This window comes from Rattus norvegicus, chromosome 8 (assembly GCF_021556685.1).
Source record: "Rattus norvegicus strain SHRSP/BbbUtx chromosome 8, alternate assembly SHRSP_T2T, whole genome shotgun sequence".
Taxonomy (NCBI): Eukaryota; Metazoa; Chordata; class Mammalia; order Rodentia; family Muridae; genus Rattus; species Rattus norvegicus.
The window spans coordinates 61212510-61238076 of NC_141541.1; the positions used below are offsets into that span (position 1 = coordinate 61212510).

The window sequence follows — 25567 nt, forward strand, 5'->3', positions numbered from 1 at the left end:
TCTCTAAACACAGCTGAAATCTGACTAGAAACTGACGCGCATAATCAATGAAAGGAAAAGTCAAATTTTTGAACGTCAAAAATTAAAGTTCTTGTTCTCTAACAGCTAGGAGATAAATGCATGAGAAAGAGAAACTCAGACTATGAGAAAATATTTTTAAGTCACATAGGCAATAAAGGATTTGCATTTAGAATATCAAACTTCTCAATTCTCCAAGATTCATAAATAAAAAACAATTAGCAAAATGTGAAGCAGATACTTCAGAGAAAGACACGCAGATGACACAGAAGCAGATGGAGAAGCACTCCCTGTTTTCAGATGTTGGAACAGTGAAAGTCACGGTACACTGAGCAGCTGCTGAAATGGCTTACCATATCAAACAATGGGTGGAGAAATGGGCCTTTCCCAAACTGTGGGTGCAATCACAACAGCCATTTAAGAAACACATTTGAAATCTTTTTAAAGGTAACTATACATTACACATGCAGCAGCCGTTCTCTTTCTAGGCACCATACAAAGATGGTTCATAGCAGCGGGACTTACAGTTTCCAAAAATAAAGAAAAGTTAATCTTTTGGTCAACGGGTAAATGTTTAAACCGCAGTACAACCCATACAGTAGATTATTCAGCAACAACAAAAAAATATGCTATTAAGTTCTCCTCTCAGATCAACCTCTGGATAATGATGTTGAGTAACAGGAACAAGACAAATCAAGTTAAATCCATGATCCCATTTATAGAAAATTCTATAAAAGTGTGGACTCTTTAATAGAGTAGACCACTGGTTGGTGAGAAAATAGAGGAGGGGAAGGCAAGTCACAGGCAGAGCATTACAAATTGGCATGAGAAAAATCTTGGGGGACAACTACAATATGGCTTCATAGATGTATGTATACAAATTTCATACTTGAAACACGTGCAGCCTATTAACATCAATGATGTCTCATAAACTGTTAGGGGGAAAAAAAAACTGGGAGAATTGTGTGAACAGGAACAGACAATTCTTTTGATGGGTTATGCCAATAGGCATATCCTGTCTACCCTGAAGCCTGAGGGCCACATAGATGAGAAGTCTGTGAGCCACATGTGCCCTTGGGTAGCCATGAATTGTTCCTGTAACTCAACATCATTATCACTTCATGGAAAATTAAAGTCAATAGCATGTTGGTTTGCACTGGGACACACTGCAGGAGACACATTTGCCCATTAAACCGAGTAGGGAAGAAAGGTTAGTAATGGAGAGACACCCGTAGCTGGGATAATCTTGAGCAGACTAGAAGAAATGGAGACTGACATACAAGCAGCAGGAGGGAACAGAGCATAGTATACAGCTCAGATGCCAGAAGCAGATGGACGTAGAGTAGCAGCTGGGCAGGCTCTCTTTAGACTGTGTCCTTTTTAGCAAAACCCAAAGCAAGGTCACTAGCCAAGAATGAGGGAGAAGCTTTGCAAGTTGCATCAAGAGAGGGAAGAAGTGAGCAGAAGATGAAGCAGAGGAAACACTAAAGGTTCACTGAAGGACCGTGGTCATGAATTTTGACATTGAGGAGGGCCCATATGGCTGGACACTACTGCCAATGTGTCTGCAAAATAAGCCTGATCCTTCAGACTTTAATCCATCGGATTCGTCCAGGCAGACCCTTGCTCCCCCGCCCTGCTGTCCATCCTTTCTTTTGCAAACATGTCCTATGCATCTTTGCTTACATCCGTCTTTGCTGCATCCCACAGTGAGAAGTAGCCTGGTATGCAGGTGATGAGAGAGGAAGTCCACAAGAAGCACTTTCCTCCTTCCTCAAGGAGAGCCTGTGAGCAGCCACAGTGAGGCAGACGCTTCCTAGGGGAAACTGAGAGTAGTAATGTACCTTCAGAGTGTCCTTTCTGTGGCTGAGGCTAAAAATCTTTCTTTGGAAAAAAGGGTTAAGTATGCCCAGAAGTACTACTACCTTGGATATGAGACAAACATGTGCAAAGTTTTTTCCCCTGGCATCGAACTCTGACCTTAAACTAGCACAGTCACATACATATAAAGCTGAAATTGTGAGGAACGTACTGCCCCCAAAGTGCTTTCCCATGGGAGCTCAGATGATAGACAAGTGCTTCTTTAGTTTGGAATCAAGTCAGATGCGTTTCCATGTTGCTTGCCTTCTCCACTCTTGGCCATACTTGTTTTGGGTTCATACTCATCAACGCGCACACCTATTGCATTTGGTTATAATTCCGTCGATTTATGACCTCCACCTATGAGGATTTCTCCTGCTTATCCCCATACACCAACTCCACCCTGCTGTTTCCTACAGGGCAACCTGCTTTCAGACTTCCAGTAGGGTTGTATCAATGAAGAACTCCAGGTAGAGCCCAGTGAAGACAGCAAGGCACCTGCATTTACTCTCTTGGTGTTTTTCAGCCATGCACTCACCTGCTGACTGCATATTTCAACTTGAAGGTGACAAAGTAGCTGTGTGTCTACCATCTTCTGGGTTTTAGTCACTAGCTCTTCAAGTCTGAAGGTGAGAGTGGCAGCGCCTCTATTAGCAGCTTTAAGGTCTTTAAGGTAGGCAAGCTTTTGTGATTCTCTTACTTACCTTGCCTTCTTATAATGTAAATAAAGTTTTCATTAACACCCACCCCACCCTTTAGGATTACACTAATTTGTGTGTACCATCTGTTTCCTGCTGGGACTCTTGATAGATTGCTCACCTGCCTGTGAACAATGATTTAATAACTGAATTTCATTACAGCCTCAATACAAAAACAGTCATGGGCCAACAGCATCACCATCTTCTGGGTGGAAATGCAATTCCAGGACCCACCCCAGACCTGCCAGATCTAAGGCTGGTATCTGAAAACTCCCTAGTGATTCCTTTGTATGTTGCAACCCAAGAAGCCAAGCATTTTTGGGGGGTGGAGGGACACAAACGATTCATTTGGACTAGTAAGAGATGGGATCTCACGTCAATCTACGAGACAGATTCTGTCTTAGAAATCTAACAGGAACCCACCAAAGGCTTAGCTTGTTCCTCTTGAGAATAAGGGGGTCCCTGAAATAAAATAGTTTATTGAAGCATCACTGATGCTATCTCCAAAAGGACTGTTCTCAGACAGGGTTCCAGAGCTCCCAGCAGTAAGGGCGACTAGTATTTGGAAAAGTATGTTAGACCAAGAGAAAAAAGAACACTTTCTATTAAAAGATTAGAGGAAGGTATGCATTGTTTGCATTGAACTCTCACTGAAGGATAGGGTTATGTGAAGGAAAAACTGCAAAGGGAGGTCAGCCATCATGGAGAAGCCATGGTTTCTGGATGGGCTGGTGATGTAAGCAAGGTGTGGGTTTAGGTTTTAACAAACATTCAAGAAATGTAAAATCATCCTCTGCCATTTCTTCGGTCTTATTTCCCTTCTAGCCACAAAGCCTTCTCATTTTAATCTTACAACATTGTAGATTTTTTTTTATCAAGTTTCATGAACACAAATACTAGAGAGTCAGTTTGGGGTCCAAAATGTCAAATCGGGAGGTGTACGTTTTGTTGTGAGCAAATGTCCAGCAGAAACAAGAAATAATTTATGCGACTCCTATTTTGCAAGGTTTCAGTCCATCCTAACGTGAAGGTGCCACAGAGGTGCTCACACCACGGCACAGCAGTCACACTTTAACAGGAAGAGGCCAGAACTTACCCCGAGACCTATTTCTAAACACATCTCATCCTCTGCAGTTCTCCTGTATCCCAACAGCTAAACTTTTAAATTTTATCAATTCATTTGCATGACTTATAATCTATTTATCCTTGGAAACATCTTCAAAGATGGTATGCTTTGACTTAAGTAGAAGATTCTTAAGCCAATCAAGTTGAACAAAGAAGTAGGCATAAATTTTTTGCAACCTACTTTTAGTAAAGGCTCAACCTCTCCTCTAGCCCACCGCCCAGCAGAGATAGTGGAAGAGAAAAGCTATGAGGATGTGGGGGAAGTGGACCTGTTCAGCAATAGTTCTTTGGGGCAGGCTTGATTTTCTATGGCAGCAGTTCAGTCCTGTAGCAAACACCAAATAGGACTCAGCAGCTGCAGACCAGTCCTCTTGGCAGGCAGACACCAGGCACAAAACAACTTCAGTGCAGTCCTTTCAGAAGGCAGACACCAGGCAGGAACCAGCAGCTGTAGCTCAATCCTGAAGGCTCGCCAACTGGCCTGAGGCAAGGCCGCTGGAGTGTCAAGCTGAGGCAGGGACCTCATGAGCAGATGGTTGGTGGGTTTCTCTCAGTGGCCTCATTACCACAAGTTGAGCTCGACAACACTCACTACATAAGGTGAACCAATACATTCAGGTTAGCAAAAGATAGTGAGGCGGAGCAAACCAAACCAAGGCTCAGTGGGAGCACTGTCTGTGGGTCATGTTTATACTCCTTCATCAAGCATCCTTTCTCGTGTTTGCTGTATCCAAACATCCTTTTACCTGTGTCTGCTTGAGAACACTCATTCATGTGTTTGCTTTAGTAAGACATCCTTTCCCCTGTGTGCCCCAGCAAAACAACATTTGATGGAATTAACTTTCCAAAAGAAACTAGAAGTTTCCACTTCATAAAGATGAATCATGACAGGCCTTGCCCAGTCATCCTAACTGTAATCCTTTACATTGCCTTGGCTCCCAAGAACCTCTGCTATCTCTTCGCCGTGTATTCTTTATCTTTCGACAGCATCCTCCTTCATTTATCTACTTGCTTAACTCAACCCGAGCTTAATTTCCTTGCCCATCATTGTGCTCCCTGTTCTGTCCTGTGAACTTTTTTCTTAGTACCTAATTTTCACTTGAGAATAAAATCTTGTCTAATTTGTCTGTTTGGGCAAAGCCTTCTGCATCAGCGTCTCTCACATACTAGATGAAGGGTTAGATGGCAATCGCTGAGTCAGCAGGCACTAGATAATACGCTGTGAAACATATCCGCCCTGGGCTATCGGAACAGCAGGGGCAGAAGAAGAAAAATCACGACAGGATTATGTCTAGTCTTGAGCGATTCAGTTCAGGGTTTCAGATCTTGGCCACAGATTCCTCTCCTTACAGTACCACCTCACAGGAACATCTGCATCCTTTGGCAGCCTCTGGTAACAAGGCTCAGGGATTACTTCATGTTCAGGGTATCTCAAGTGTTGTGTAACAAAATTAATTACGTTTAATTAAACTTATCCATTTTTTATGGCCTCAAACAAATTCAGAATGCCATGTACGGTTATGAGATGGCAGTGCTCCAAAGGCTTCTGCTTTCGGTGACTTATGTAATTTGAGGGATTATTTTACACTAGTGAGTCTGATGAATGGCCTTTCAGCTTTGGTTTAGCAGTAAGAATTAGTCTCTGGGTCCTAGGACATATAAACTGTGTCCTTTCTTTCCTAATACCCTGCAACAGCTCCCTGCGTCAAACAAGCACCGTCTTTTTTCCATCTCTACCTTTATGGTACACTAACATTATGTATTTGTTCCTTTTCCCCAGCCACCTAAATGGAGGCAGCAGAGGGACAGTCTCTCACAGGACAGGTAGAGTATGTAGCAATGGCAGACCCAGCCTGGTTTTTGTTCTGCGGGTATAGAGGTGCTTAATCTGCCTTACCTTGGGCCCAGACCGAAGGAATACCTTTGTCTCTGGTCCAGGCTGTCCCAGTGGACAGACATCTGACAGGAGCTGACGGAGCCCACATCTACCATGCGCAATCACCTGACCATTTCGATAGATTTCAAGGTTAGCAAAGAATACCCTGAACTTCTCCGTAAGGATCCATTCAATTCTATAGATAAACCACAATCCAAAGTGGTTTATGAACCAAATGACTTGCAATGTATAGAGGTTCAGTCCATTATCAGTCCATTCAATAGTTACATACAGACAGTCGATAAGTTTAATTCCTCTTCAGGAAAAAAAAAACAAACAAACTAAAAATGGCACAGCATAGGATCAATTGATCAATGGTAAGCCATCAGTTCATGCACTCTTGCACTTCGTGACTGTTGTTTTCAGTGACAAGGGACTGTCAGAAATTCTAACTCTAAAATCTTGGGCTTTTAAACCCCGATCTCCTTTCCTATTTATCCTTTCTTCTCTACTAAAAGTAATTACAATAGGTATTTCTGTCCGTAAAATATATCTCCTTCCTACAGTGTATTAGATAGACCTTTTTGAAAGTTCTCTCGGTTTAGGGTGGAAGGTTTACAAGAGCAGTGTTTGAGGAGGATTAGGCCACAGGACAAGACAGTGGCACACTAAATCCATAGCAGCGGTGACCATCTGCATACGACTGGGCCATGAACCACTACAGCAGAGCTAATGAAGGAATACGTGAGCCCCCATCAGAGCTGAGGAGCTACTTACAGCTCACAGCTGCCAGGGGCGAGAGTCAGTTTTCCTCACAGATGTGTTCCCTTATCATGCCCCAGTGGATGGCGCCACACCCATGGATATATGGGCAATGCTAATTGGACTCAGTAGGCCATAAAAAAATAAAGGACACGAAATCAGAAGAGGGTTATGAGGAGGGAGGTGCCTAGGAAGAGTTGGAGGGGAGAGTGGTGGGTAACTATGGTTAAAACAGATGTGTGCATGTAATTCTCAAAAATTTTTAAAAAAATTAAAAAGTAAACACATTTCTCTTGGCTTACTAGGAGTAGTCATTAAATCACAGCCCTAATTATGAATTACAGGGAAGGTGCTCTATTTGGCCTATAAGGTATTGTCTTAGTTAAGGTGAAGTCTGTGAAGAGACACCATAACTAAGGCAACTCTTATAAGGGACAACCTTTAATTGGGGCTGGCTTACAGGTTCAGAGGTTTAGTCCATTATCAGTCCATGTCAGCATCCAGGCAGGCATGGTACAGGAGGAGCTTAGAGTTCTACATTTTGTTCCAAAAGAAGCCAGGAGCAGACTAACTTGTCTCCCAGGCAGCTAGAAGGAGGGTCTCAAAGCCCATCTCACAGTGACACACCGCCTCCAACAAGGTTACACCTCTCAATAGTGCCACTCCCTAGGCCAAACCACCACAGGTATAAACAATGGATAAAACACAATCCTGTTCCCAAGGAAAATGCCATACTATACCAACAGGTTTATAGACAACGGTTGATCGTATCGCGTGATAGACGCTGTAACTGAAGGGATCAGAGGAGAAACATGCTTAGATCTACAGGCCACACAGAGAACTCCCAGGAAAGGAATTTGCTGGGAGAAGCAGACAGACTAGTTAAGAACCTTGGGGGACTGGGCAAGTCCCAGTGAGACTCTAAACTAAGTAAAGGCTGGGCAAAGGCTCTGAGGATAAGCAATGGATCCATCTCTAAAGAGGAGGAATCAACAGCAGCAGTACAGTGAGGACACAAAAAAGCTGGCAGTCATTTTAATTGTGGGAAGATGACTGCTCATGACAGCACTGAATAGACAAGGAAGGTGATACATTTTTTTCAGAGACCAGTACAGACTGGCTGAACTGGAAGTGTTGAGATCCCCAAGTTACCATCCATCCTTCTCCTTCAGAGGTTAAATTTACTGTTATTACTGTTTCGATGCCCAGATTTCTCATTTTCCTTTTGAAGACAGATAGTATTGGTAAGGAAACAGAGGTGCTACCTCATTCTCTCATAAGGAACCAGGTAGAAACCCAGGACGCCTACAAAGAGCCCGTGAAGAATGTCTTCAGACATCGAGAGATTTTATGAATAATTGCCAGCGATCTCCAAGTCTAAGTGTAATGTGTTACTTTTCAGCAGGCTAATTTATAACGCAAAGACCTTGTTTTAGGAATTTGTCATGATTTAATTTTATGAATCTATTTTTGAGTTTTTCATATCACTGGACACAATGAAAACAATAGTACTTTATAAGAAATGTTTATTTTTTATGAACGCAAAAAATATTCTTTGTCAGGGCTAGTCCATTATACTGTTTCTTTGGAGATAATATACACAAAATTATGTATACTTAAGAGTAACATTAAATTTTTTGTACTGTATGAATATAGGTATTTGCAAATGAACAACGATTCAGAGCCTTGCCTGTAAAACAAACAAGCCGGACTAGGTACACAGCTCGGGAGGAGAGCACTCATCTACCACATGCACGGCCTTGGTTCACTCTTCAGCACTGTGGGAACAAACAAGACAAGCATTTCCAGTGGTGGGGAATATGAACCTACACATACATCCTAACAGAGTATACAACATGTTCTTACTCTGAGTATGTTCCTCGATATTTCAAAACTCAGCTTGTAAAGCTTAGAATGTGGTCACTTCTGTTGGAGAAAGGACACACAGTACCTAAGTGCCCCAAAGCTGTTTTTAACTTCTTGCCCACATAGTAATGTCCAGAGGTATCGAGGTGCACAGAGGCACAGAGAACACTTAGTTTTGACTTTTGAGGAGATGTAACACCAGCTCTTCGTCCTCTGCTAAAGACAGGCCTGTATCCAAAGGTTCTAACGTTTCCCACTTGGCCTTCTTTCCATGACGACTTCTTGGTCTTACATCATCGACTTCAGTGTTGTTTCTCTTCCTCATTTCCTGCTTCTTCTTGGTGTCACTGGTGGGAACAAATCCAATGATTCATGTATAAATAAATAACTCATTAGCATGAAGTCAAACATTTAAAAAGGGACAGAATAACCCAAATGTAGAGCAGGCAGTTGGTAAAATGACATTTTGTAAGACAGAAAGAAACCATAAAACCAGGCACACGTGGGCCACTGCATAAGTAATATGGCATTAAATATAATAACAATAGAGATCTCTGGATATATTATCTATAATCTAAAGACATTGAGAAGTCCCTTAGGTGTGTCAGACTATAGTCTATCTTTGTGTTAACATCAAATTATCTCTATTTAAAGTTAAGCTGTCCTTTAGGTAGCAGGTTATGTAGACATAGATACAGATAAGGGTATCATTTACTAATTCTAATTATGTTATGATAAAGGGCCTAAAATGTCAAGAAGTACCAAATTTTCTTCTTTAAAAATGTAAACCTAATGTGCACATATGGTCTTAAGAAACTAAGTACTCTGGGTTCGGTCCCCAGCTCCAAAAAAAAGAAACTAAGTACTGTTGACTAAGTCTGCATATATCCTGTACACTGGCCTTCTGAGAAGGGGGGAAAAAAATCACTAAATTCATTAAATAAAAGCAAAAAACAGGGCAGGTGAGAGGGTTACCTGAGTTCAATCCTGAGAAGTCACATGGCAGAAATATTTTCTGACTTCTACAAGTGGTCATGCATACTCATGAATCAATAAATATATTTTTAAAAATCTTCAAAACATTTTGAGATAGCATATTCAAGATGGCTCAACTGGAGGGCATGGAATGAAGAGCTATTTACAAACTAACTGATCAGAACAGAACTAAGGAAGTCAGGTATCATTTCAAAAGAGCTCAATACAGTAAAACGTCTCAGTAACCACAAGGCAGACATCAGTAACTGACAAATGCCAAATAATAACAGGAAATCAAAAACAAAAATCCAGTAACAGAGTGATTCCCTTAGTACCAAGACAGAGAGAGAGAGAGAGAGAGAGAGAGAGAGAGAGACAGACAGACAGACAGACAGACAGACAGACAGAGAGACAGAGACAGAGTCGGACTGAGAATAAACACAGCAAAACCAGGTATTTTATACAGAAAATCCCCCAAATAATTATAAAATATTGTAACTAATCAGTAAATTCGGCAAAGATACAGAATGTAAAATCAACATACAAAAATCAATAACATTATTGTGTCGAACAGTAAGTTATCTGAAATAAAAGTCAAGAAAGCCATCCTATTTATACTAATTATAAAAATAAAACATCTAAGACTAATACCTAGTTGAAAGAGCTTAACAATAAGACACTTATTAAAACATTTTACAGAGGAAACAAAAAAAATCCTATATTCATAGATTATAAGAATTGACATTGTTAAAAATGCTCACAGTGACTTCCAGAGTCAACACAGTCTCTACCAAAGTTTCTGCACAGAAGTGAGGAAGGCAATCCTAAAATTTACATGGAACTAGGAAAAGATTCCTAAATGCATGTGAATCCATGATGATGGCTGAGAGAGAAAAGAATGATGGAGGGTGAGGGGGAAACAGGAGTAAAAGAAGAATGGAAAGGGAGAGAGAAAGGGAGGAGAGAAACAGTAGCCAATCCCGTAAATTCTGCAGTTCAATTATTTACTTAGAATTGTTCTGAGAGTTAAATGAAACCAGATAAATAAAAACACTATAGCTCTTTACACACTAACTTACTTTCTGCCTAAAAATTACATCCATTCAAAACATTCTCACACTGGCTGTATATAATAATCAGCAAAAGAAAAAAGCTACATCAATATTACATTATTTTTCCAACCATATGATGTATCCAAAAAGAACAAATTGTTCAAGTTTGAATGGACTCCATTACTGTGGAGAAGATAGCCTGATATAAAAGTGAAGATGCCTAATCAGCATATCCACTTATAACCAGCTGGAAGCAAACCACATAATTCTCCATTTACTTCCCAGAAGCACCCACACGCCCTGACTCAGCCATTCTCTCTCACCAACAGAGGAAAGGCAAACTAGATGACACGATGTGATTATTCAAAGCCACACACTGCTGAATTTTGAAAGGGAGCCTAGAACAATGAACATGAAAGCCAGCAAACTTTTTTAAGCCTTTAAAAAAAGATATTCAGTCCTAATGTGCTGAGGATTGTGGCTAATTCTGTGCCAAATCCACCGGGTTAGAGTGCCATAAATATTTGGGGAAGACGACACTGGTTTTGCCCATCTTGCACATCAAGGGCACCTTGGAGAGGCTCACAGAAAACTTAATTAGTAGGCTCCCTGTTAATGTATCTTTCTCTGTTAATGTGCCTTTGCACATTATATTCTCTGCAGAAAATAGCTTCAGATGTTTCCCCCAAAAGAAAACCAGATATGAATGTTGCTTATGTTCAATTAGCAACTGAAATTTTAGGAAGGCATTTTATGACTACTTTCTATAGAAAGCAAATAAGTAGTGTTATGAATAACGAATTATCTGGTAATAAAATGGGAATTTTATAGATAACTGCCACAATCTAAGCCCCAAGAAACAGTAACCAGAAAAGCAATGATCCAGTTCCATCAGAAAAAGCCTCTTTCCAATGCCATAGTGCTAGAAGCCCTCAGCTGTTTCACACTCTGCTGCATAAGCCAAAGGCTTCTGTCCTTTGTGCACCTGGTACATGTGGGAGCTCAGTAGATCTAAGGAGGGACTGGGAAATCCTCATCTGTTAGCAGGCTAAAATAAGCTATATTTAATTAATTTCTTGATTCTAAAATTACTTTCTACAAATTCTAGAAGTATAGTTTGTTCTATTTATCATGTAGCTTATAATAGTGGTGATGACTAATAATGACGTCAATTTGACAAACCTAGGCTCACCTATGAGACAAAACACCTGGGCATATCTGCAAGGGAGCCTCTAGTTTGGGCTGAGTGAGATGGGAAGATCCACCCTAAACACCAACTGAAACCGCCCATTGGTTGGGGTCCTGGACTGATTACAACTGTGAAAATCACCTGAGTGTCCTATTCAGACATTTCTCTGCTTCGTACTACAGATGCAGTGTGACCGACCAGCTTCCCATGACCCTGCTGCCGTCTCTTCCCAGCCACATTGACTGTGTCCCTTAGAGCCTAAGCTAATAAAGCAAACCCTTCTTCCTTTAAGTTGCTTCTTGTCCTGTATTCGGTCACAGCAACAAGAAGAAAACAAAATAAAACACCACAGCTTAACACAGCAACACCTCACCAGTAACATTTAGCAAGGAGATTATGAAACATTCTGAAGACACTGAGGCCAGAAAAAAGAAAATGTAATTTACTCCAAAATACAAATTCATAACCACGAGCTCCCTTCATAAAGTAAGTGAACCCTGAAAGGGGGTAAAGTGCACTTAGCTAACAGGAAGTAGTGGCCTTCCGCGTGGAGAGTATCTGGTTTGAATTCCATCTTTTACCTTTCTATCAGCACTCCCATAGGACCTAAAGTGCTAAGTTCTTTTCAATCCTCAAACGTTTGATCGAACGGTCAGAAAGGGCGTAGTACAGTAACCCAACAACACACGGACTGATAAAGCACCATCTTAAAAAGTAAAAGCAAAGCTTAGCTAAGAGCACCAAAGTCCCTCTGCTATCAAAATCAAAAATTCAGAGTTAATAATCTTTTAATAATCTACATCATAAAGACTTCATTACTATGCATTTAAAGACTAAGTCATATAACTTAAACACAGGTGAAAACATCTTTAAGATGTAGTATGGGACAGATAGCAGGAGGAAAATCCACTGACTGAGACTTTACTGAAAAGAAAAATACAAAATCATGCCAGAGTATCTAAAGCAAATATCTGAGTCAATTATTTACTGAAACAATGAAGGAAAGAGAAAAATGGAAAGTGAAATATTAAATGTTAATGTTAAAAGCTGATTTTGAAGAGGGGCATAGTTTCTTAATTTCCTAAATTCTCTGAACCCCAAACTCAAAAATCTTCTAGGAGCTGAACTTACTTTTTCTATAGTTTTAACTTTCTGACTTCAACATTTAAATTATTTTCAGATAACTGTAATTGTGTCTCTTACAGTAAAAACAGCTTCTGTATTAAATTCAAGCAGAACAAAAAATGGGGATGACACCCAAGTCTGTGTCTCTATGGGAGCAAGGCATCTCCTTCTAGCTCTGTGTCTCGCACAGAAGACTCAGATCCATGTTACTGTCTTCCCTGAGAAGAACTCAGCTGCCTATCAACAGGGACCGTTTCCCTCTGAATTTAATACGGCTCAAATTATTTATTAGTCATGTGGAACTTAGTGTTACTACTTACTGACACTACTGTGATTTTTCTCACCTGTATCCCATTGGGCAGTATCACTTAGAAGTTTTAAAGCAAGCATGCCCAGAAAATTTTCTTCTGGGAATCTTGCCCAAGAAAATAATTAAAGATATGCTCAAAGATTTCTTAAGAAAGATACTTAAGATAGAACTATTTTTAATTTCAGAAAGTTAAAAACCCCAAAACAATTTAAAGGATTAAATCGTTAAGTACATTATAAAGATAAACATAAGATATTAAGTATCTACTGAAATTTTTTTCTTTATGAATACTAAAAAAATTTAAGAAATCAACACAAAATGAAGATCCATCTACATTTAAAATATATATATGAAAAAAGATTTGGAAGTTTATTTTTAAATGTTCGTTTTGCTAGTATATGTATCTTCTGCTATGTCTGTAACCATCCTATATTAGCCCTTGAAATAAAAATTAAATTAAAATTTGTTCCCATTGATAACCTAACTTAAGGGAAGGTGATGGGTGGGGATATATGGGTGATAGGTTATTTTCAGTAGTTTAAAAAAGCTAGGAGCTGGGGTTGGGGATTTAGCTCAGTGGTAGAGCGCTTGCCTAGCAAGCATAAGGCCCTGGGTTCGGTCCCCAGCTCCGGAAAAAAAGGGGGGAAAAAAAAGCTAGGAGCCGTAGTGCACCCCTGTGGTCATATCATGGCACTTGGGAGGACAGAGCAGTAGCACTGCAAGGTGGGGACCAGTCTGGGCTACATAATGAGATTCTGTCTCATCAACAACAGGAGAAAGCCAATACATAAGCAGCTACCTCCCAGTCTTTGCTTAGGCCTGCTCCCATCGTCTTCCTGTTGTCACGTGCCACGGTTAGCCCACTTCTTCCTAGTAGGATCCTGGAGTGGACTGGAATGGCTGTAGAGTCTTACATCATAACCTGCCACAAAGCTAGCATCCGTCAGTATGTGCGAATGGGTGGAAGAGTGCTGGGATGACAGGCAGCCAAGAATCTCCTCTGGCAGACATACAGGTAATTCTGGTTACATATTTAAAATGCAGTAACTGTCCAGAGTAGTCATGATTCAAATAGTAAGAAAAACTACTCCTTTTCTTAGAGAAGGCTTTTAGCAATCCTTCAGCCTTTACTCAGTGAGGCTGTCTTAACAACTGAAGTCAACTCCGATTCTGCCTCCACCAATTCTTTCAAGATCCTCATGAGCAACTGTGTCCTACTCTTCTGCTCATTCCTTATGGCTTCTCTGTCTACCAGCAGTGTGTGCTCTAGGAGAGCTGGGATCCACTCTCCTTTTCACTGTCATAGAACCGATTCTCAGGAGACCAACTAGCTATATACACAGGGTAAGCGCCATGTTCTACTTTTATAATATGAACATCTGTGTACATCAAATAGATCACATGCCAATAATTTCACTACACTATTCACTTCACCAAGGCAGTATAACACTTCTGCAGAGTATCCTAAATGGAAGAACTGATATTTTGAATATTAAGCACTTAAATGATTCTGGAGGAAAGCAATTGGAGACATTCCAGAAAACACTCTATTCTTACCAACTGTGTGCTGCTTTAGAAATTCCTACCGCTCCACCTTCACTAACTACAAGGATTATCACACTGTATCCTGCTGTGTTTCCTATCTGGCTTTCTCTTTATTCCCATTACATCTTTAAAAAGAGTCTTACAATCTGTGCATTATCACTTGGTGGACCGTGAAAACCAAAGAGATCTTAAGTAGTATGTCTATGCTCCACAACTTATAAAAGAAATTATTCAAAGCTTTGACTGCAGCAAAACCAAGCTTTGTTTGGCTTTAACACACACTTAATTTTCTTAATCCTGAACTTCTTCTCATGTTACAAAGTTTATGTCAATATTCCAAAACTACATGTGAGGAAGCATTCAGTAGTCTGATTCCCAGAACTTCAGGTAGCTATGAATCTCCTTGCTACACTCCTGTACTATCCATGCTTCTTGAGATCATTCTGCAGAACCAGTTAAGAGGTTTAAATCCCCATGTATTAATGGGAAAAGGCAAAAAGAGAGAAATATGATATATTTTTCTATCAATCAGAAACAGGTTTAATTACAGTGCAGTTCTTAGGAAGCTTTAGCCAACACAGGAGTTCAGAACGGTGAGAAAATTATATATTATAAGATCAAAACAAAAATTGGTACCTGCCATGAATAGTAGATGGCTCAGATTAAACACCGTATTTTAAAATAATATGAGGCCTGTGGGAGGGGAACACCAGAATGTCTTTTAACTTGAAAACTACACTATCAGGGGGTACAAGGTTGTTGCAGTTAAAACTAACACACCAAGTCTTGTGTAGTGTCCAAGTGTTGAAAAATCTGGCTGTAATCTAGGCTAGAAGACAAAGCTCTAAGAAAACTTGCCAATGTCTGCAGCATGCTGTGCTTTACAGGAATATAGCGGAGTGGCGTGAATGCCCAAGGGTATTAGGGCAAGTAGTTTATATAAGCTTAACCTGGACAAGAAGATGAATTATATTAGAGTTCCTGCCCTGAGGGGAGAGGGAGGAAAATAGGGAGAGGGGGAGGGAGTGTGTGTGTGTGTGTGTGTGTGTGTGTGTGTGTGTGTGTGTGTGTGTGTGTTTGTTATAGCATAAAACATCAGATCAACATCTCCATACACCTTAGAAATCTAACACAAAGGACTGCTGAAGGAACAGATTTTATTGTAGAGACAGTACAGATCTTCAACTTCCTTGATTTTCCTCCCCCCACCCCCTACTCCTCTCTCAGGTAAAATTGCACACTGGTCTAAGTGCCAAGACAATGAGGTAGGTATTTGAGGTATAGAAAAAAAACTTCCTTATACAAAACTTCCCGATGCTTAAATTGCCTGTGGTAAGCCACTGTAGATCAAATTCAGCATCTCAGTGCCCAGTTTGGTTCTTTATTTGTACCGTACAGTCAACAAATGCAGCTTGGACATTTTCTTCTACATAATTTATAACTAATAATAAACAAGCACAAGCTAACTCATTTTAAAAATTTTCAAAAATTTTGTACCTATCTGCAAGTATTGGCACTTTAAAATTAAAGTTTAAAATAAAATTGTGTCAGAGATGTTTCTTTCCCCTTATAAATTTTAGTTTATACGACCATGGCAATAGACCTAATGGAGAAGGATCACTGCAGTGTATTTCATCAAATCTGCTGTTTCCTTCGATGGCGAAGACTATTACGGAATCAGTACTAAGAATGCATAGCATTCTCAATGCCTCAATTCTCAGTATTCGCTGGAACTAAAAAGAAAAATGTCTAGACTTTACTATAAACATAAATGAAAATGCTAAAAAAGTAATCTTAGCTCAAAGTCTAATAATGAGAAAAGGAAGGACATGAGAACCTCACCTCTCACCACCATGCCTCATCCACATTTCCTTTCATTAAACATCCACACATTATTTGAAGCTGGCAAAAATCTCTTTGTTGTTGTTGCTCATAAATAATTTTGGAATTTGGTAAAGAGGTAGGAGCCCCCTTTTAGGCAAACACACCTACACCATAATTTGGTGTGGGATTCCTAGTTTTTGAGATTCCTCTACCACTTACCTAGAGTCAAGGATAAAAACAATTTCTGCTCTGCAGAAAATTTGAACATATAAATATTTCTCCTTCTATATTGAAAATGTAAATCTAAGTTTAAGCTAGAACATCCTCTTGCTACTAATCTACATGTAGAATATTTATACTCCCCAGAAATACATCAACATCCATCTCGAACTACTTTAACATTTGTTTTCACACCAAAGATCAGCATGCACCCAAACACATCCCTGGCATTCAGCTATCTGAAAACATCAAGTCTTACAATTTATTATTCTTATTACTCTTCATTAGTCTTCAAATGACCTCCAAAGAGAGACAACTCAAGTCTTCAAAGTTGCTCATTAAACAATTACTTATACTGATAAGCCAAACAAGAATCCAATCCATGGACACAATCTAAAATTCTAAAAGGGAAAGAATATCAGTGGACTATTATATTATTATAATAACATTAATGGAAGTTAGAGATAGAGGCATGACAGGGTACAGGGTATGGATTAAACATAGATGCCTCTTGCCGAAAGCAATGTCAACATGGAAGCTGGGTAACTAAAACTGACAGAGTAGAAAGCACAACCAAAAATTGAGACACAGGGAAAGTCAAAAGGGCAATTTCGTAAACTTCCAATCTGCCACTGAAGTTTCTCCTAATAGTTTTGTTTTTAAATATTTCAGAGCTAGAAGTAAAGTGAAAGGATGGCGGGCTTACAATGAAGCAAATGTATTATTTATATTATAAAGCAGACCTGACTTTTTTCTGTATCTGATAAGCTGCAATAAGACTGATCAGTAAGCAGAAGTCTAGATAAAATGAAAACTGTAGTTAATAACCCTGCTACCTCTTTCTTCCCACTAACCAAAACACACATAGGCTGGACCTAGACCTCCCTGAACATGTGTAGCAGATGTGCAGCTTGGTCTTGGCTGGGTACAGAACAACTGGATGGGAGCTATCCTAAAAGCTGTTGCCTATATGTGGGATATGTTCTTCTAACCCGGCTGCCTTGTCTGGCCTCAGAGGATGCACTCAGCCTCAAAGACTTGATGTGCCAGGATGAGGGGATACCCAACGGAGGCCTTATGACAAGTGTTTCTTCACAGAAGGAGAGGAGAAAGGGGGAAGGGCCGTGGGAGGGGGTGACTAGGATGTAAAGTAAATACATGGAATAAAATAAAATTTAAACACTGGGCTGTGGGCAAACCTGTTAAACATTTCCTTGCTTAGTGATTGATGGAGGAAGGCTCAGTCCACTATGGGTGATGACATCCCTAGGCTGGTGGTCCTGGGTTTTAAAAGAAAGCAGATCAGCCATAGAGCCAGTCTATGAGGAACGAGCCAGTAAGCTGATCTCTTCCATGGCTTCTGCATCAGCTTCCTGCCTCCAGGTTCCTGCCCCATTTGAGTTCTTGCCCTGGCTTCTTTCAATGATTGACTATAACAGAGACACACACACAAAATAAACCCTTTCTTCCCCGAGTTTCTTTTGGTCATGGTGTTTTATCACAGCAATCATACCCTGCCTGAGACACCTGAGGTTGTCCTGACATCCACTGTGCACTATGCATGGACACGCCCTCACTCATATACATCAACACACACGCTTAAAGTGTTTCCGTCCATCTTCTTGTCCTCAGAAACTTGTCTCTGAGGCATAAATATTTGTGAAAAGTCCTCTGTCTATTATAAAGCTGACTGCAAATCTTGAAATAGTAGTTGCTGAGCAAAAAATGACTCAAGAGATGCTACAGAACTCAATACTAACAGAAACTACAGAGATTAAAGTAATTTAACAAAGACAATCAAATTTACTCAAAAATAAAACCAGCATCAAACATGTTTTAAAGGCAAAACCAAACACACAAAAGACAAAACAAAAACCAAAACACAAGACCATATACTGATTAGTATTAAGAACAGGTTAGAAACAGCTAGTTATATGTGAATTGGACCCATTTATTCAATACAGGCTAAGGTATCACCAGACACAGAAGTTATCTGTAGAGAAATCATGTTTAAATTTTGACAATAACCTTAGCGCAAAGTATAAATCTAGCTGCCCTTATGCTACTTAGAAAAACCTATCAAACATCCACTATACAACCATGTCATCTGCTAGTCCTAGCCTGAGCCCTGCACGTGCTAGGAAAGCACTCCACTTTAGTCTGGGGATTTCTCTTAAAGGAATCAGACTTGGGTCAAGGCTGTAGTCTACAAATAAAAGACTGAACAAAGATAGAAAGAATCTAATATTTTCTTTTTTGTTTGAAATATTAAGGTTAAAAATATTAAATACTCAATTTTACTAGATAATGAATATCTAGAACATCCATGTATTTCTTGTTAATCATATTTAATATTTGGTAAACTTTTACATCCTTTATAATTTGCCTAAGGATGGTCATGAACCTAACACAATGAATGGGACTGTTATATATAAAAATTAATATACTGCATGCAAAGAGTCAAATCGCTTAGTTTTTAACACAATTAAAAGAAACAATCTTATTGAAAGACTTTAAAAGGACAATTGCTACCCCACCCCTGTCTGGTTCAGATTTCAGGAATAGCTTAGCTCTTACTGCCTTCAGGAAACTTCCTGGTCCCCTAGGCTCAAGTGAGACCCATCATTTCCTATGTCTGATCTTCCTAGCACATCTCCAGGCATGCCAACCACAGCATTCATCCATTGCAAATGTCACTACTATGTACTTACTCTTTGTAACCACAACTGAACTAAACTCTGTGGAAGCCAGGAATGGCATTTCCTGTTTAATCTTTTGTACTCTGCCTGCATTTATTATAGACAGCACATGATAGGCACTAAATCATTCTTTACAGAAAATGATATATGGAGAGAAATTATAATCACTCAAGATACAAGCGTATCTGGTATTTCATTTTATTTTGTTTTATTTTGCTTTATTTTATTTAGTGTGTGTGGGGTGTGTGTGTGTGTGTGTGTGTGTGTGTGTGTGTGTGTGTGTGTGTGTATGTGTGTGTACACCACTTAAGTTCAGGTCCTGGCAGAGGCCAAACGAAGACAACAGATACCCTAGAACTGGAGTTACAAGCACTTTTGATATTAGAAATTAAGTAGAATGTGGATTAAATAATGCAAAACATTTTTACTGTAGTTGTTTCCACCACAAAGATACTTTTTATCATTCAAACATTGTGACTACAATACATGGGCTGCTTGAAATGAAAATCATTTATGACCCCAAAGGCAACTACGTAAGTCAGTCTCCTGCTAAACGATAAACAAGCTTCAAAGTTTGTTAGCGATAAGGACAAGGACTGTGAGGTGCTCAACAGACCAAGGATGTCACAAAGACAACCAAACAAAGTCTGACTTTTCCTATGGACTTTTTTCTCTATTTTAGTAATAACAACAAAAAACCTAACATCTATGAATTCTATTCCACAGGCCCAAAAGGGAAAGAGAAGGAAAAGCCAGGGAAAACTAGACTGATTGTTAAACGGATGAAAATGAGGAAAGAAGCAGAGAAGAAAGCACGCTTCTGTCTGGATCTGCTGTGAGGAAGAAAGCACTAAGCTTGAGGCTTGAGGCGAAGCTGGGCTCACCCAGCACTAACCCTCCTGCACTATGAACACATTTCCTACCCCTGCCCCCACTTCAGCTGTTCCTGGGGAAAAACTAGGGTGCTCTCTTGTCTAAAGTTCACATGTGGGCACACTGTATTTTCACCATTTCTATCCTCTCCTCCTCTCCTCCTCTGTAGGAGCCTTAAAGAGAACTCAAGGATACATAATGTTCATTGTTACTAGAGAGGCAAGATCTGTCTCTGCTGTGCAAATTAAAGGGGTTAAATGATGAGCATCAGAACCTGGGCACGAGAGACAGCACTGTGGATGATTCCACAGAGGCCTAAGGCCAGTTCAAATTCTTCTGCAGCTGTGCAATGAACTGAAGAGGACAGAGATACAAACTGTGAAATCTTGTCACACTTCCCTGAAGAAGAACCACTGACCACAGATTTGGTCACTCTTCAGTAAATATGGCTTACCTTCTTACTGACAAAGTGTTTTTCCATGTAGTGCTATGATGAATATTTATGAACAGCAACAAAGTAAACTTTCAAATGAAACCAACTCATACTCATTCAAGACTCACAGCGATTCTCTAATTGCTCTATCGAGTCCCTTAAGACTGAACTCATCTCTGGAAACACCAAGTTCATAGCCAAAGAATATGCTTCTGGGAGAGTCGTGATAACCAGGATCAATGTGAGAATAGTTTATACTAAATGGAACCCAGAAAGAGCACAGCAACCAAATCTTTAAACATGCAGTGAGCTGATACCACAGAACCTCAGAAATCATTGTCTGTGACAGACAGAGAAAAGATGCAGCCCAACTGGAACAACGAGGGACACCTGTGCCTACATCACTTCTGTCAAGAGTAGTAGGTGCAGCCATTACTACTGTTAAAATTTACTATGATTGGTCTTCTAAATACTTGAGCTAAATTATAGTCTACTACTTGTACGTTATCATAAATCCTGCTTTCTATTCTAGGGATGATAAATAGGGCTGACCTTGTGTATCGATTCATCTTGAGTGACAGAGGATACGTTAAGAAGCATGACTTGGGCTACTTGGAAAGAAGTATAAATAAAACCCATCTTCCACAAGGACATGAAGCAGCGGCGGTATGTATCTGCTAACCACGGTCTAGTGCAGCTCCCATGCAACACCCAGCAATAGCTAAGACATTTTTGGTCTCAACTCAGCGCGTGGGGGATGTGCCACTCCGGGTAGCCACACATAATGTCAAAGTACCTTTAGCCCCCAACTGTCCCTATTACCTGAGCCAGAATACCAACAACCATAAAGCTAGTTAGGACATGGACCCAGATCTTCAGTCAGGCACCATCCATGTGCCTTCGTCACTGAAGTTTCATGTAATGCGTCTGAAACAGTAGAGCTAGGAGATCAGTTTCATTCACACTAATATTTTCTGTGATCATGGACATAAATTATTTAAGTTTTTTTTTTCTTCATCTGAGAGAACTCTTAAATATATTGAAGGAATAAAATCCTGCCCATAGGCTCTTCAACACAGAGTACTTCTTTACTATCAAGCAACCTGAGTAGCTTCCATCTTGCAGAGTTAACCAGCTGCCCTGAAATCAAACTGTCCTCATGTGATGTAATACTTGACTACCTTCCCTCTGAAGCCCCATCTTTCATTACAATGTTTTGGTCTCTTACAAGGTACACCTATCTCCTTTATTAATATCTGCTCCTAGCGTCTTTCAATCATCTATATTCTGTTGTTTCTTACATTATTCAATACCTCTTATACTTTTATTGATGTATCTGTAAAGAGTAGCACATCTTTCCCTTATACTTTTATTGATGTATACTTATACATCAATCAATTAAGAAATTCAGATAGTTAAAGGCTTTAATCTTTCATTAATACTGACAATGAGGACAGAACCTGGAGCTGCATTACTATAAAAGAGAAACATGAGAACTCATGCTTTCTGAGAGATAATTAAGAGCATAAAACTATTATAGAAATTAAAATGAGTCTATCAGCAAACACACCACATTAGCTGTAGTAGGAAATGCTACTATGTGGTAACAATATAGAAACAAGTAACAAAATGCCTTCTGAATGATGACTTAGGAACTGAACCTAGATCACACACTTTAGTGGCACAAACATGTTATATAATTTTTTAAATCCCAATAAAATTATTTCTACCCAAGGCGCTTATTAGTATATCTAAAAAAAAAAAAAAAAAAGAAATCAGGAAACATTCAATATAGAAGGTTAGAACCAGATATAGAAGTATTGCTGATACTTTAAAGGTTTGTTCTTCCTTTTAAAGCAGTGTCATGCAAATATACAAAATAGGGCTGCAGAACTGTAAGAACCAAATGATGTTCTCCTCTAGAGTTAAATTATACAGAAACATCTGAATTCATGTTGTAAACCAAGTTATCAAAAGATCTATCAAGAGAGAGATCCCATATAGCAGTCTTTAATGGATGGGGATAGGAGGCAGTCTTCAACGTGAGCATTAAGGCAGCATGTGGACCATTCAGAAGTCGCACATGCACACCAAGGAACTTTATAAAGCAGTGTCTAGATTAATTTTTCTAAGTCACTTCTAAATATTAGAAACATGGCCTGAACCTAATAGCAAGTGGTTGAAGGTTTTAACATAACTACATTTTGGATAAGTAAAATTTTCCTTTTACCAATAAGCACAGTTTCTACAAAGACTAACTCAGTGTCTGTCTAGAGCATGGTTTTCTAAGAAGATAATTTGTTTGAGATCTTTAATATTTTCTGTGGACTATTCTTCAATGCTAGACTCCCTGGGCTACTTGAGGAATCCATCAACCTTTGTCTGCACATCAAAAATATTAACTTTATCTGTCATTGCTACCTAACCTCTATCCAGTGATTTAGAAAACCCATAAAGCTTAATATTCAATACAAGATTATTAGAATACATAGTACTCTGAAAAAATACTAAGTTAACTCACACTATTATTCAATTTACCATATTTCATTTAATTTTGGCATGGGAGCAAATAAATAATAGATAATAAACAAATGAACAGGTCTTAAATGGGAAGAATTTGGTTGTTTACATAGAAATTTTCTATTATTTTATTTGCTAATATGAAAAAATATGAAACTATAGCTTCCTCTTAAATTTCAGATTTTTTTTAAAAAATTACATTTATTTACAATATCCATTCATTCATATATTTGTGTAGGAGGTTATAGAGGAGGTGCCCACATGTGAAGAGCTATAGTATACATTACATACATTACTGGAAAAACTGTCAGGTGCGCTCTGAGATTACTGAGAGCTGGAAGTAATTTGGTCTCCTCACTTCAGACCCAAGTATGTTTATGCCAAGTGTCCTCCAACACCCCTTGTCTGGTGATGGGCACCCCAAGAGAAAAAGCATTGTACCTTGAGAACAGGTGGAAGATAAACAATTTCCAACAGAGGCTAGTAGTGTTTATAACTATGATATAAAAATGCCTGTGGTAGAAAGAAAAGCTCATCCACGGAGGGAAGGGCAATTGGGACTCCAGCTGACTGCTTAAACTTTCCCAGTCAGTCATTTCTGCTGGACATTGTGAGGGTCAGGTTTGATGATGCTATTACTATCTGTTGCTATTTGTTCTTTGACTTGGAAATCCTGCCCAAAGGGTGCTTTGGTCTATGTGGACTCCCTTATTGGGAACTTCATCTGGCTGCCTTAAAGAGGAGTGTCAGAAATAACATTATTGACTGTTCTCCAAACTGTGCAGTAAGAAGTCAGAAGAATTTACTGAAGTCAAGGTCAGAGGGTAACTTACTGGAGTCAGTTGTCTCATTCTTCCACACATCTCAGGGATGGAACTTGACTACTGCTGGCCCACCTCACCAACCCAGGTTTTTGTTTTCTAAAACAAGGCTTTGCTTTACATGTTGTCTTATAAGTCTCTTGGACACCCTAGGTCTTTAACTGATGGTGACTCTTCTCCTTCCTCAGCCTCCTAAGCGCTGGAATCTCAGGTATGTACCACCAGAATCAGGTTGGCAGAGGTAATTTTTAGTAGCATTCTCATCAAAACCCGTTGATATTTGATATCAATAAAACCCTGCCTGCTTGTATTTATCGTACTTTATAATTATTCAAGTATAAAGGATTAATAAGGAAGGAGAAAAAAGAGGAAAGAATGAGAAAACAGAACTTTTATATATCATAGTTATTTATGATAGCAGAAATTATAAATAAAAATAACCAAAGTCCTTAAAATAATCAGAAGACTATGAGATGCAGGCAAAACAAATACAAGTAAGGATTATATAGGGCATTAAAGGTAAAAAACAAAAAACAAAAACCATCTCTTGAAGTAAGAGTTTAGTGGTCACTGGACTCATTAAAATAGAAAGGGCCTATGAACGAGTTTTGTAGTTAATGAGACTAAGGTAAGAACACACCTCATCTTGTGTTTTGTATCTTCACTCTCTGATTCTTCAGAACTTCTGTGCTTATCTGGATCTGGAAGTGTGCTTGGATCAAATCCACCATCATCTTCATCACTCCAGTCCAGAAAGGCTTCCTCTTCATCTCTGGCCTAAGAGAACACAAGGAAAATCATGATGTACAAAGTCAACCGATCATTGGGACCATCAAGACATAAAAGGTTAGCTGACATAGTCAAGTTTCAATACAGACTCAAGTACTCCTCTGATATTCCCAAATTAGAAGAATTCATTATAAAGGCCTTGAAACAAGACTTGAAGAATTTCAACATTTCTAAAGACAAAGAAAATCTGTATTATTTCAAAATTAAAGTGAAATATAAACCAGAAATTATAACTCTATTGAGTTCCTTTAACTTACAAGAAGTTATCAGTTTTACTTTTTCCATGTAACTTAATTATCAAAGCACGAAGTTGTCTAATTCTCTTATACACAGAGAGAAAGTAAGAGAGAGAGAGAGAGAGAGAGAGACAGAGAGATTTCAAAACTACCAAAAGGATTATTTGAAAATATCAAAGAGCAGAAGTGAGAACATATGTGTCTGATTTCTATGGGAAATGTCTAAATTTAAAAACACAATCAGATCTGTAAGAAGTATCTTTATATCACTGGAATGTACGTGCAGAAATGAAGTGACGGGTTGGGGATTTAGCTCAGTGGTAGAGCACTTGCCTAGCAAGCACAAGGCCCTGGGTTCGGTCCCCAGCTCCAGATAAATAAATAAATAAATAAATAAATAAATAAATAAATAAATAAATAAATAAATGAATGAATGAATGAATGAATGAATGAAACGAAGTGACTAAGAACACTGGGGAAGCAAAGTGGCGCTCTAAGTCTTCTGCGAGTAGTGGGCAAGGACTGACTAATGTAAGAGTGAGCGGCTACACATTCAAGGGATAGGCGTCATTTATATCAGGTTGGTTGCTGTAAGATTAGTTGGGCCACCTAGATGCAAATTACACACACATACATACACACACACATACACACACACATACACACACACACACACACCATACACACACACATATATATACTTGGATGTATATGTGTGTGTGTATATATACATATATGATTAAAATTTGAAA

The 25567-nt window shown here is 39.2% G+C and overlaps 1 protein-coding gene across 1 annotated transcript in view; it reads right to left on the reverse strand.

Annotated features, from left to right (window-relative positions):
- Positions 1 to 7779: 7779 nt before the first annotated feature.
- The window catches only part of Ddx10 (DEAD-box helicase 10), a 154706-nt gene continuing 136918 nt past the window's right edge, over positions 7780 to 25567 (reverse strand). The window contains exons 17-18 of the mRNA NM_001106820.1: positions 24431 to 24567; positions 7780 to 8552 (exon numbers count right to left, since the gene is read on the reverse strand). Coding sequence (NP_001100290.1) covers positions 8375 to 8552; positions 24431 to 24567 — 315 coding nt within the window. The 3' untranslated portion in view covers positions 7780 to 8374. The remainder of the gene's footprint in view (positions 8553 to 24430; positions 24568 to 25567) is intronic.